This window comes from Ammospiza nelsoni, chromosome 1 (genome assembly GCF_027579445.1).
Source record: "Ammospiza nelsoni isolate bAmmNel1 chromosome 1, bAmmNel1.pri, whole genome shotgun sequence".
Taxonomy (NCBI): domain Eukaryota; kingdom Metazoa; phylum Chordata; class Aves; order Passeriformes; family Passerellidae; genus Ammospiza; species Ammospiza nelsoni.
This window is the reverse complement of record NC_080633.1, coordinates 29,674,607-29,688,007: the sequence shown is the minus strand read 5'-3', so window position 1 is coordinate 29,688,007 and position 13,401 is coordinate 29,674,607. Positions and strand designations below refer to the sequence as shown.

The 13,401-nt window shown below is 37.6% G+C and overlaps 1 protein-coding gene across 2 annotated transcripts in view; it reads left to right on the top strand.

Moving 5' to 3' along the window:
* AGMO (alkylglycerol monooxygenase) overlaps positions 1-13,401 on the top strand; it is a 185,672-nt gene that overhangs the window by 19,421 nt on the left and 152,850 nt on the right. For both annotated transcript variants that reach the window (XM_059466938.1, XM_059466930.1), the window contains exon 3: positions 507-658. In XM_059466938.1, coding sequence (XP_059322921.1) covers positions 507-658 — 152 coding nt within the window. The remainder of the gene's footprint in view (positions 1-506; positions 659-13,401) is intronic.

The window sequence follows — 13,401 nt, the reverse complement described above, 5'->3', positions numbered from 1 at the left end:
TGCATTTATCCTCTTTTGAAGTGAAGTGATATGATGAGCAGATCAAACATTTCACTGCTCCCAGAAGTCCTACCCCCTTGCATGTTCTCTCTTGTCATGGAAGCAGTCAAGGTATTTTAATGTAATACGTTAGTGTTTTGGTGTAATTGCTGCTACTCTTCAATCACTTCTGACTTACTAGTTAGCAAGTATGGGTTTCTTACAGTTTTGGGAAAACAGGAACACTGTAATGCCTGCAGAGCACAGGAGTGCTTCAGCCTTTGAGTGTACCTAACGCCACAATAAATGTGGTGAGTGGGTGGGAGTTGGTTTTAGAAACCTTGTAGACACTAAGCAAGGGTTCCACCGAAGTCAATAGTAATGTCACTTGACAAAGGTTGAAGACATTGCAGAGTGGTTTTATGTGTTGTAAAAAGATTTCCAGCTGGTAAATCGTAAATATATAAAAGGTTCTGAAATTAAAACTGACAGAATTACTGATAAAAATTTCTGGATCTCTATTTCAGTGTTTTATTCAGAAGTATTGAGTTAATTAGTTACATATACGTGTGGAATAACTACAGACTCTTTGAACTGCCCTGGGACTCTCCATGGACATGGTATCTGACACTTCTGGGAGTGGACTTTGCGTACTACTGCTTTCATCGCATGAGCCATGGTAAGACTTAACAAGTTTTTCGTGTTTCGGCATACACAATACATTAATGTCTGTTAATAAAGTGAGGGATTCATTTTTGTTTCTATACTTTATCTACTCTAAGCATTTATAGCTGCTCTTCTTCCCAAGGGTTAGCAAAGATAAACTTTTAGCATGGGAAACAGTTAATGCTTCATACTCTATACAATAAACACAATGTTGTGAAAGGAAGGAGTATAATTTTGAAAACAGTTCAACAGAGAAAGTGAAGTATCATGGAAAAAAGTAAGGAAAAATAGTGAGTACATAAAAAATTGAGTTCAATATCCCTATACACATGTATGAAAAATACAGCAAAGTACAGATAACTATTTCAAAAGAATCTGGTGGATGTACAAACTAGAGAGCAGGAAAAAGCAAGATGGCCAAAATAATGGAACCCATGTAAATCATGTCAGCCATTTCTGTACATGTATGTCTTTCTCATTACATATTTCTGTTCCCTAGAAATATCGGCTCTAGCCTTTTATACCATATCTAAAAATGCAATAATACTTTCTATCAATCCCAGCTCTGGGCTTGACCTAAAGTCTGTCGCAATCAAATAAAAATCTTTTTGTTTTTTAAGAGGGTTTAGACTGGACTTCTCAAAGCTGAGTGCACCCAGCCTGCAGAAGCTGTGGGATGTGGTAATTCATGTAATGTGCTTTCAGAAAGGGAAAATGCTCTGCTGCCAGTAGGTCAGTGGAATATATGGAAGTAGGTAAGAAAGGAGCCTGAGCTGCTGCGAGGAGTGGGAGAGAGGAAGGGTCCCTCCCAGGTGGGGATGGCAGGCGGGTGTGAGAACAATGCAGGGTGGGTGTAAAGGGACAACAATGGTGGGGGACGGGCCGGGAGGCGAGGAAGCAGGGGGAGCTGGAACAATGTGTCGAGGGGGACATCACGGCCAGGAGCTGGGAGCCCTGCGTGGGTGTACGGAGACTGGGAATACGCTTCACAAACAATGACATTAACAGTGCTGGCAGGGCTGCAGCCTCAGGCTAAGAACTGCATAAGAGCAGGAGGCTATTCCTGTGTTTTAAAATAAAAATAATTGCCTTCAAGTGTTAGAAAATCACTAGCTTGGCTGTTCTTTCTCTGGAGTCAGTGGTAAATTCCCACTGGCAGAGAAGGGAACAGGGCCATCTCTACATTCTCTAAAGAAATGGATATATTTCTGTTTCGGCAGCAACTTTGCATTTGCTCTTCTTTGTTTTTGTTTTTGATGGAATACTTTGGAATTAATCTCAATAGGTGTTTTAGAAATACAAACAAGCCAATTCTATATGTAATGGAGTTGAAGAAGCTGAAAGAAAGTGCTGCTCTTCTCTTAAGATGGTCAGTGCTGAGCTATTCAATAAATGGTAATTTACTCTTTTTCAGGTTACAGAAATATTGTTCGCTGTTATATCTGTGCCACTTAGCAAGGAACTGATGAAAAATTGTAGAAAATCACTCTAAGAGGGGATTTTAGTTTAACCGACACTCTTTTCTGGTCAAACAATGATGAAATCTGTAGCACAGCAACACAGCTGCGAAAGTCAGCTGCACTGAAAGTTGCTGAGGAAGTTCAAGGAGATGGTTTTAAAAAGTCAGGAAAAATATCTTTGCAAATGGAGAAGAAAGGGCACTGGAAAAGTTGCTGGTACAAGCAGACAAAACACACCTTTGCACTAGAAAGTGACAGGCCTGGTGATTCAGGCTTGGATCCTACAGCAAAGTTCAAAATTAATAGCACATGTATATCCCAGGAAGTTCAAGCTGTGTGGGCTTGCTCTAATTGTTTCAAACTGAAAAACTAAAATTCAGATATATTTTTTAGTTGTTTCTTAGAACTTGATATAATTTTGATACTAAGAATTATCATCATCATGTAGCTTTTCCTGGCTGCAAGCAATAATTTGGTAACTCAATCTCCTGGCATTTTTATTACCTTATTTCATGTTATCCATGAATAACTAGATTTTTCATTCTACTATTTCATAAATTGTCTTGAATCACTACAGATTTTAAAGTTTCTTCTGTAGGAGAAACCCTACTATGGAATATAAAATTTTTACCCAGCATTTGAGGAGATATTTTTTCCTCTTCACTCTATGCATGTAATAGCTATTATCCTAAACTGAAGTTATACAGCAACAAAAGGAAGTATTTTTAGGTGTGATCTCATTTTGCAAAGGATAGAGTTATTCTAAGTATGTGCTTGTATTTTCCATTGTTTGCAGTAGCCACTGAAAGGTTAGAAAATAAAATGCTTCACCACTTATTCCAGCATTCTTCTGGGTCTGATCCAAAAGCTATGGCAGTCAACGGGTCTACTTAGACCCTGCTCTTTCTCGTGGCATTTTAATGAATTTATAAATCAATGTAACTTTTCCCTTTGTTTCAGTAAAAACACCCATAATGGCTGTACTACTAAAAAAAGTATGCTATAAAATCACAGGTTTTAAAGTAAAACTTTTTTTTTTTAGGGAAGGATATGTGTGGGTTTGAAGGATTTTTTCCAGGTATTTTCATCTAGCATGTATGGATTACTCCTCAAGTTTCCTCTCCAGGTGCAGAGACCTTGTAGAGTTAGTCCTGCTAGTGAGGGGGATTTGGTGGTCCCAGAGCAGCGCTGAGCCCTAGCATGCCCTCCCCGCGCCCTGACCTCAGGGACACTCCTGTTGCAGACAAATAACAACCGCAGCAAGGAATTTGGAAGCTCTGTAAACTGATTTCTTCAGCAGCCACACCTTTTAATCACGGGGGAAATCTAGAGAATTCCAGATCCGTGCAAAAACACTGGTGCTGGTGCACGGCCCAGGTTCCGGCTGCGGGTGTCTGATGCCCAGCTCTGCTGTGGGGGGCTCTGCTAGATCCAGGGCCACCCCTGGCCTGAGCAGGTCCCTTGGCAACAGCTGTGTGCTCAACCCTGTGCTCCAGTGCGGAATAGTGGGGGCTTGCAAGGCTCTGGTGCTCTGTAAGGGAGTAGTTTTTAATCTACTCTTCCCAGAAGACCACATCCTGCAGAACAGTGTGTGTTTCTGTTTTGCAGGGGGGAATGTCCTCTGTCAGGCTCTGGAAGAAGCTGTCTCTTCTTAACAGCAGCTTCCAACACCTCTTCTTTTGTTCTCCTTTACTGCTGGGGAATTTCCATTGCTTCAGCGTCCCTCCCCTCAGACAACCTGGGAGAAGCGAGTTTCCTTCAGCAGGGCCAAGCCCTGCAGCAGCTGCATTGTTCTGCCCGGGCCCCGCTGGCCGGTGTCAGCCGCTCGCCCCATTGTCCGCTGGTGGCTTCCAGCCGCCCTGCGGGATACGTGACATGGTCCCTGTCAGCCAAGGGCTGAGCCAATATGAGCTGATGGTTTGAGTTACATCTGAGGTCATAAAATAGACCTCAGCTGATGAGTATATCCTCAGCAGATTACCCAGCTGCTACATAACATTTCGAGTTAATGGCATGTCTCTTAATAATTTTGAATTTATTTATAGTGGATGAGAAATGAGACTTCTACACCAGGTGTACTGTAGAGCAATCAACTCCAAGCTTCTCAGATTCTCCCACCCCACAAAACTGACCTTTTGGCCAAGTCCAGCTTCTGAAGGGTCAGAGGACAAATAGGGAAACCCTGAAAACTAATGTTGGCATTGTCCTTCAAAAGACCATGCCTCAGACTGTAGCAAAATGTCTCAGCTGAGGATGTTGAGAAATTTTTCTTTTAAGACTTCAAATCATAGGGAGTTTTGTAAACTTTTCAACTTCTGTTTTAAAGAATTTTCTTTTAGCGTGGTGTTTCTCTTAGCCATGACTTAATTTGCTTTTGCCTCTTCTCCCAGTGAGCATCTTTTGTTACAGTTCCTTCAGCAGCAGAACTGACTTCAGAAGTTTCTGGCTGCTCTTTCCTACACCATGCTACAGTTCACAACCCACTCAGTCCTGAAAAAAATATCAAGTATGGAGGCTGTGTGGATGACTGAAATAAACCATGTTAAAAAACAAGGTTGTGTTGCATTTCTTTCTTAACAATTCAACTCAGTAGTCATAGGGGTCAATTTAGCCACAGAGCAGGACATAAGCCAGATGTGCTAGCTGAGAATCTGTGGGATTAAGTGGAGACTTGAGAGAGAGCTGACAATTTTCTGAGTCAGTAGTGCACTGGCAGGTAACTCATTGTTTTATAAGGAGCCAGAGTGGATAAATAGGCACAGGTAGTGTCTCAAGATAGATGGCATTAAAACAACTGGAATGTGCAAAAGTAAAAGCCAGTCCTGTTCTTTCTGATAATTATGTATGAATTGTGTAGTAATAGTAATCCTAATGTGTTACTGGACACCAGTACAATAGTTGTTGCTTGAGGAGAAGAGTTTAACCTTGTTAGAGGAAAAAGCAGCTCAGAGGCTCAAAGTCTCTTCACCATCTATATTTACTGATAATTTTCCAGGGTGTATTGAAATCATATGACTGTACTGTCTGTATTTATCTGATCCATTCCTGCCTTTGAAGTGCCTCTTTCATCTGCATTTTGTCACGTACTTGTCTGAACTCAGTATATTAGCATGGACTTGTTATGTAGATGTTATATTAGCAATTGACACTACATTGAAGTAATTTTTTATTTATAGGGTTTTGGATTTATGGGAAGTTCATTATAATAACATGATGTCTGACTTTTCTTACAAGGTTTGCTTTTCAGGAAAATCTGTATTCCTCTAGAAATACAGAAAATTGTGATGCTCTTTTACCTTTTACATGCCAAGGAGGGGAGAAGGTAGGGTTGTTGGTGGTATTTTTAGGCTTAGTTTTGCATGTGGAAAAATATTGTTGTTTACTTAACTAGAAATTCAGTACCATATTGATTATCCAACATGAAACAAATTTAATTTCACCCTAGTGAAAGATAGAAAACGTTGGGAACTGTCAAGTGACTGGAGGAGGCTCTGCTCTTTTTCTTGTCACAGCTTGTGTTGATTGAAAAGGGAATTGATGCACAATCATTAAGAGACAAATATTCTCCTCTTGTGAATTATACAGAAAACATTTTTTGCTATTCTGTCAGTCGATTTTTTCTTATTTTTTAAAGGGGTTTATGAGAGCAGGATAGTAAAATGCTGTCTTTACTAGCCTCACAAAAATAGCAAAAGCTATTGTCATAGCTGCTTGTCATATTTTCTATTCCATCTTCTGATTGATTCTAGTCTAATACTGAAGACAATACAACATGAATTGAAAATAAGTACTTGGTTCAGGTGATTATGACTCATTCATTGCCATTCAAGTTGACTATAAATAAAGTACATTTTTAAAAATTTTTATATTCCTGGTTTTTTTAACTTGTCTTTTACCATTCTCTTATGTTTTTACAAGAGGTGTTCCTTTACTATATGCCTGTCAAATTTTTTGAGTGGACACTGAATTTGTAGAATACCAAAATCAATCTTACCAAATCAAGATGTTGCCATTCCTTTTCATATTAAAACATACATTTTCTTGAGAAAGTTCACCTGAAAACTCCATCAGCTGCAATGAGGCTTCCTGATATGGAATGTCTAGGGTCCCATAAAATTATAGGAGCCTGCTTGTATTGTTTTCAGATTGTTATTGTTCATAACAAGTTCCTGTTGTTTGAAAGACTGATTTCTTGTGTAGTGGCAAGAATAATGTCCTGATATTAGGTGAGGTTGACTCATTTAGTCTGTTAATTTTATTGTGGCATATGCAGATAGCTAAAAGCCTCTTTGCATGTGGTGAGATAATAATTGTCTTTCTGAAAATTCTTTGTAACCTGAAGAGCTCAGAAGATGGAAATAACAGGAAATCCACTAGAGAGTTTTTTCTTAGTTTTAATTTCTGAATATCCTAAAGACATTTATGGGTGAGTGGATTCTCTAAGTATTTTAAATGTCAGAAATAATTAAGAATAATGGTAGTAACAAATCTGCCAATAGTTTTGTCAGACAAAAGTGATTGGCTGTGGATTTTTGGCTCTTTCTCGCTGCTGTAGGATGTGGTCTGGAGTGGGAATACAATATAGTGAAGGGTACGACATGGCTTGTTGCTGTAGGGGAGGAGTTCAACTCCATGGTCTGGGTTCAACAGTACACTTGCCGTGATTCTTGTAGGTTTTCTGTAAATATCTGATAATTTTTTTCTCTGCAGGATGCTTGGAGAGAAAGGCCCAACTGCTGTGGATTAGACCTTGATAAAGTACAAAAGCAATCTTTTTTTTTTTCTGATTCCAGACACAATGTATCTTAAAAATCATGAAATATATGGTAATGAAAGCGTGAGCTGACAATATTATGACACAATTTTTATGCCAAAATTCAGGTGCTAATTCCATCTCCTCTCAGCACTATTCATCTTCTCTCAAGCTCCCACCATGAAAAGATCTGGCGAGCTCCCCAGTACAAAATGAAAAAGAAACTATTCCTCTATGTTCCTTGTTTGTCATTTTATGGTTGGGAAAGTGTCCAGCGCAAGGTTAATAATCTTTTAAAGTATTACGTATTTTCCTACTTTGAGGATTGACATAATACATTGGCATTCTAGAGGCTCTCTCTCTAGATATGCATTAGTTAGATGTATGGGTGTCTGGAGTGTAGAATTTCATCTTTTTTCCTACCTGCAGTGCCTGGGTTTTTCCTGAGTGCACAGATTAAGGAAAAAGTTCTGGATCTGCTTATACAAAAACAAGTTTGCAACATGATTTTTCAGTAAAACATTAGAAAATGTAGTGAAGTGGGAGAAGAAAGTTTGTTATAAATTAGCATGGGTTGGCCATTCAAAAATTCAGCTGTCTTTACACATTTGTATCCTTGGCTATTGCTGCCCTCTAGGCTGTGTTCAAATTCTAAACACAGAAAAAATAATCCTTTTCATCTGAGTGGAGATGTGAGTACGAAAGCATCCAATTCACTGTGCAGGGAAACAGTTCATTTGAAATGCTTTTTCAAGTGTGCTGCTGAAAACCAATGAAATGGCGCATAACTCTTGTGTTTTTTAAGGTGTTACAGAAGTAAAATGTGAATTATCCAAGTTTTAAAGTGAATCTTTTTGTAGTTGGTTAGTGTGGAAGAGAAGAGGCTAATTCTTCTGAATAGTTTGAAGATCTTACTGAAGTTTTGCCTGAAAAAAGGTTTGAAATACTTCTCTTGTACACTGTTTGGCTTCCTAAATGTTACAGAACATCTGCAATCAGGTGACTTCATAAGTTGAAGAGAGAGAACTGTACGTTTGATAGTTCAACTGCTCATTCAATGAGAGAAGTCCAGCTATGTCTATCTTCTCTTCCTTTTATTTTTTTTTGTCATAAACTTTGAATGTGTATCTTATGCTAGAAACTTGTATTTCACGTGTAAGTGAAAGCCCACCTGAGAATATATATTTCTGTTTCCCTTGACTTAATTTGAAATCAAGTTCCTTCAGCTAAAGGTTAATATCTATTAACTGAAGAAGTTGCAAAAAATCACTTAATCTAGGCTCATTTCAAACCAAAACCAACTGCGGTGATTTTGGAAATGCCACCTCAGTTTATGATACAGCAGCTCTGCACACTCTTGCTAGAAGACTTTGTCACCTCCATGTTACATCAATCTGTTGAAATCAGCAGATCAGCAGTAAAAGGTACCAAACAGACACATCTTTTTCACATCTTTTTAATGTGTGATGTGAAACTGTGATTGTAAGGAATTAGATTTTGAGTAAAAGCACACTCCATATAATTCATCAAACAGCCAACAGTGGTAACTATGTTTTTTGTCACAGTTTTAAAGTAGAAGCAGAGGCCTAGAGGAATGAAAGGCATTGTTAAAACGGATAGCCCACTGAGATACTTGTGCTTTGTCTGTTACAAAAAGAAGTCTTTTTCTCCTTCTGTGCTAGTAAAAATTGCCTGGTCATTATTGCTCTATCAGTCTGTATAGTTTTAGCATGGAGAAAGAAATGAACAGAACACTGTTCTGTTTCCACCCTGAAGCAGCACTTTAGCTAATATACACTGTGAAGATGCAACTTCACACAGCTCTTTTGAAGTTTCTTTTCAAACTGTGCAGAATTTAGCTTTGTAGCCTCTTGACAGTCTATATGCAGAGAAAGGTAAGGTGGTTCCTGTGGCACATATGTGATTGTGTGGCTGAGACGTGTGAGTTTGTGACACAGACCTAGCAATCCTCCTGAGCAAACGTGCTGCGCTGAAGGATTTGGAATCACATTTCTGTTCCCCAGTAGGACATGGCTAAAATATCCCATTTCTACAGTATTAGGACCAAGAACAGTAAGAAATTTAGAATGCCTTTTTAACCCAGAATAAAAGTGCATTCCCTCCCAAACCCCAAAAGGCAAGCTGTTGCTTTCAGGGTATTACTCGGGTTTCCAGAAGCTCGATGTCTGTAATAGTTTTCCTTGCTTGCAAAAAATCTAGTGACGCCATTACCATTTAAAATACTTCACATTTCAAGATTGGCAATTAGCATTTAATGTGTGTCTGGAGCAGAAAAAACATTGTTGTATCTGGGCAATGCTCTTTGCTTGTGTGCTTCCTTCAATGCATCTTTATTGCCTTAATAAAGTATTTAAACTGCCAAAACTGCTTTTTGAATGTAGGAAGGGCAATCTTTTCTGCATCACACTCTATCTAAATTGATAGCATGTGGTGGAAGATATAACTTAATAAAAATTATCAACCAGATTTTTTCCCTTTTTAATTTTCTTTTAGTAGCTAAAATTATCGTAAATGCTTTTCTGGTAGAACATTTTTTTAATAACCGACACTATTTCTCAATTAATTTTTCCCAAGAATCAGTAAATGTCAAGCCTGAATAAATTCATCAATGCTAACTATTTTTAAAGTAAAATTACTTTTTTATTTGTAGAAAGCGAAGGGAGATGACCCATCCTCTGATCAGCATCGAACTCCGATTTATTCATCCATCATGCACATTTTATAACAGTGTTAATTAAGCTCATACATATTGCAAAACCCGAGCTCATCATAGGTTACAGATGACACATTAATCCCTCCTTTGTTTTCAATACCTGTGGTTTGTTATTGAAACCAAGATTTGTTTTCTCACCCTGATATGAATGGTTCTCAAGGCCTCCATGTTTGTCACTTTTGCTTTCCCAAAGCAGCCAAGGACAGAATGTTTACCTGTTATTAAAAAACAGCCTGAGAACTTCTGCTGTTCACATAAAGGTGCCTGAGAATTTTGTTGTTTACAGGAACAGGCTTTGAGAATTTGCTCCTCACAGCTGCCTTTTACTTTTCCATCAGCTGTATATGATTATGGCATGTCTGAACAAAACTCTATAAGCCATTTCTGAGCAAAATTCTCCAACATTTATTATAAATTGAGAGGTGCGAAATAGAATGTCAACATCCTGTTGAGAGAAAATATCTAAAATGTTCACATGTATAAAGCTGTATGAAAGACAAATACCTTAAATAGGAGTCACTCAGCTGTTTTATGGTCTTTATAGTTAGATTTCATAAGTACTTGCACTTAAGTACTAGATAATGGCCTCTGGGCTACTTATTTTGAAGGCTGCATGGGAAGAAGAAATTTCTTTTTGCTGCTGGGAAACAAAAATTGCGACTAATCAAATCATATTGGTATGTTTGTGTGAGGAAGTGAAAGATTTTGTGGGGTCCAGGAGGAGAATTCTTTATTCTATCTAGTTACTAATTTTCCAGAAACCCTTAAAAATTTTCCTTCTGAAAAAACTGTGGCCATTCTCAGCCCTTCTGATGAGGACATTACATGCACTGACAGTAAAATGGTGTGGCTGTTGCTTCAGACTGTGTAGTTCAACCTGGACATGTGACCTTGTAAAACACAGGAGAGATTTGCCTGTGCTACTTTTAACTTCTATAAAATTAGAAGAATTCCTTTCAATTTAATGAGCAAGTATTGTAAATATCACTGTTATTATAAGCATACCTTGTCATTTTATTTTTGTAAGTTCAGGAGGGTCAAAGCTATTGCTAAGTATGGAAAGGGAAGTGCAAACTCTCAGCCTGTAGTAACACTATGGCATGTGACATGTTTTCACAAGGAATCATTTCAGACATCAATGATCTCATGTTCATGGCTTCCATCACCTGGAAACTGGCCTGTTAAGTTGAGGCAAAAAGGTAGGATTTTATTGGTTTTACATCACAGTGGTGTAAGAAAAATATATGCTTTATATGTGCATCATATATTTTACATGTTTTTATGCTTTCTTTTATTTTATTTGAAATTTTAGTCACTATTAACACATAAAGCTACTGAGATCCTAAAATTTTGTAGATATAAAAAGATATGGTAACCTGTACTGTGTAACGGAACTAAAAATATAAGGAGTTTTTCACCCTGAGCGGTTTTTAACTTAATGTACTTCTGACTGGAGATTAAGATAGTAAAAAAAATCCCCAAACAATATAAGAAAGGAACTCTTCCTGGGCTGTTAGTTGGCTAGAATGGATGAGAAGCAGGAATGAGTGAACATGTCAAAGCCAACACTCAATTCTTTCCTACTCTTCCCAGATTTGCTCTTCTTCTGATGTCTCTTCCCACTCATGCGAACATGACTTTTTTTATTATAAATGTTGTTTTGCTACTTAAACATGGGAGGGGTTTTTTTTTAGTTGATTTAAAGTTGAAAAATATATCTAAAAATATTGTGGAGAAATGCAGAATTTAGTAAGTAATCTTGTTATATCATTAGCAGATTCCCTTGGACCATATGGTTAAAATGAATCTGAGTCATGAACACTTTGCAGCATTCCTATGGGACAAATGACAACATGCAAAGTGTTCACAGTACACATATACAATAAATTCATACCAAATGATTGAATTTTAGGAGGCCACAATATTAATTTTTGCTTTTTCCTTTAGATATGGGTATGATTATTATGTTTGCCTCTCTTGTAAATGCACTTCACCAAGCAGAGTTAAGTTGGAAAACATGAGGCTGGTTCTGAGAAATTTTTGGGAAGAAGTGCATGCAACCTCAGCTAAACAAAAAATTTCAAAAAGACACTGTACATTATTTGAATTTTTCATTTCTTGTCTGAAAATTTTTGCAAAGCAATTTCAGATTGGATATCAGAACAGAGATATGGAAACTTTAAATACAGCAGTGTCTAAATTACTGAACAGGAAGAAAAACTGTTTCATAAATTATTCACATTTTCCTTTGCTCAATATCTTTCTTTAGTGATAATAATTGAGTCCCTTAGTATACTTTTTTTTTGAAGTTAAAATGTAAATGTTTTGCAATGGAGATGAGTTTCATAGTTCCCTTCTGCAAAAGAGGGGAAGGGTAGCATAAGCAGATAGGACTCTCCTAGCACAGTGGCAGAGCAAGGGACTAACTTAGGGATGAGTTCTTCAGGCTGGGACCTTCAAACCAAAGGCAGTCCTTCCATTACAATAATTCTGAAAGTGAAATTTTGGGTTCTTTTACTTAATCATACATTTCCTCTTTTTTGTCTGTCTGAGGTTTAATTGGTATAAATTTTGCTATATAGTCTATTCACAAATCATTCTGTATTCTTGTGATTTGGGTATGTACTGGAAGTATGTAATATATATGTGTGTGTGTGTATATATATATATATATATATATATACACACACATATATATATATATAAGCTTGTTTAAAGGTGTAGGATGTCATGCATGTAATGCAGATGTGGCTGTATAATTACTTCAATTGCATATGTATGTACCCTGTGACTACAGAAGTTCATAGTCACAGAATAAAAGCCACAGTCAGAGGAATCCAGACTGCTTATTTTTATACTTACTGATATCCCAGGGAAGAAGGTAAAAAGCAGTTTATAAAACCTGGACAAAAGAAGGATGTAACTTTTTTTTGTACTCCCTTGGGCTGAATCTCAGCTGAAACAACTGACAATTTTTGGACTTACTGAAGGAAATGATGAGTGAAGATAAATATCCAGATGTTTGCTGGCCAGATGTGTAAGGTTACATTTTGGAAAGCATGAATTCTCTACCTGTGTCTCCTGAGAAGGAAGTTGTAAACAGTAAACATGCTATATTTTTATTTCCACATTTGGGGTGGAGGGCAATCAGGGTTAAAAATCAAACTTCATTTTGCCTTCAATGTAGTGTCTTAACAGATGTAGGTTGAACATGCAGATTGGCACAGCATGCAAGTGGCATTTTTCAAATAGCCATTGTGTGTGCATGGCTAACTTAGCACCCTTTGTGCATTGTTTTTAGTTCAAGGGAGATGCAGCTTATGGAACTCTCAATATTCCAGCAGTAGGACAGAGGTGTGTCAAGTCACTAAAAGTTCCCTATTTTCTAGTCCCATGTTTCAAACTTATTATTTATGACAATGAAAAATGCAAAGCTTCACTTTTTCCCCTCTTTCCCCAGCCTACACTAAGTCTCTCCCTTCCCATCTAACATACAGATCTCCTTCTTTTCAAATAAATAGTTGGAAGCAGCTGCCTGCTAATACAGCAGCACAGCTCATCTCAGCCTGTGCTTGCTCTCAGACTTGGGAAGAGGAAAGAAACGTCTTGTTAAAGTCAAGTAAATAACTTAGCTGCTAGGCAGTAGGAAAAATATTGGATTTGATTGTGTATTATTCCCATATGGGTGAGATATATTTAAAATTGAAACGGAAACCACCTCCCTTAAAACTTAAAGTGACAGATTTTCAAAAATTGGCAGCCAATTTTCGCCTATAATTGTACCTAATGTGGAAGGGATTTTCCTCTGC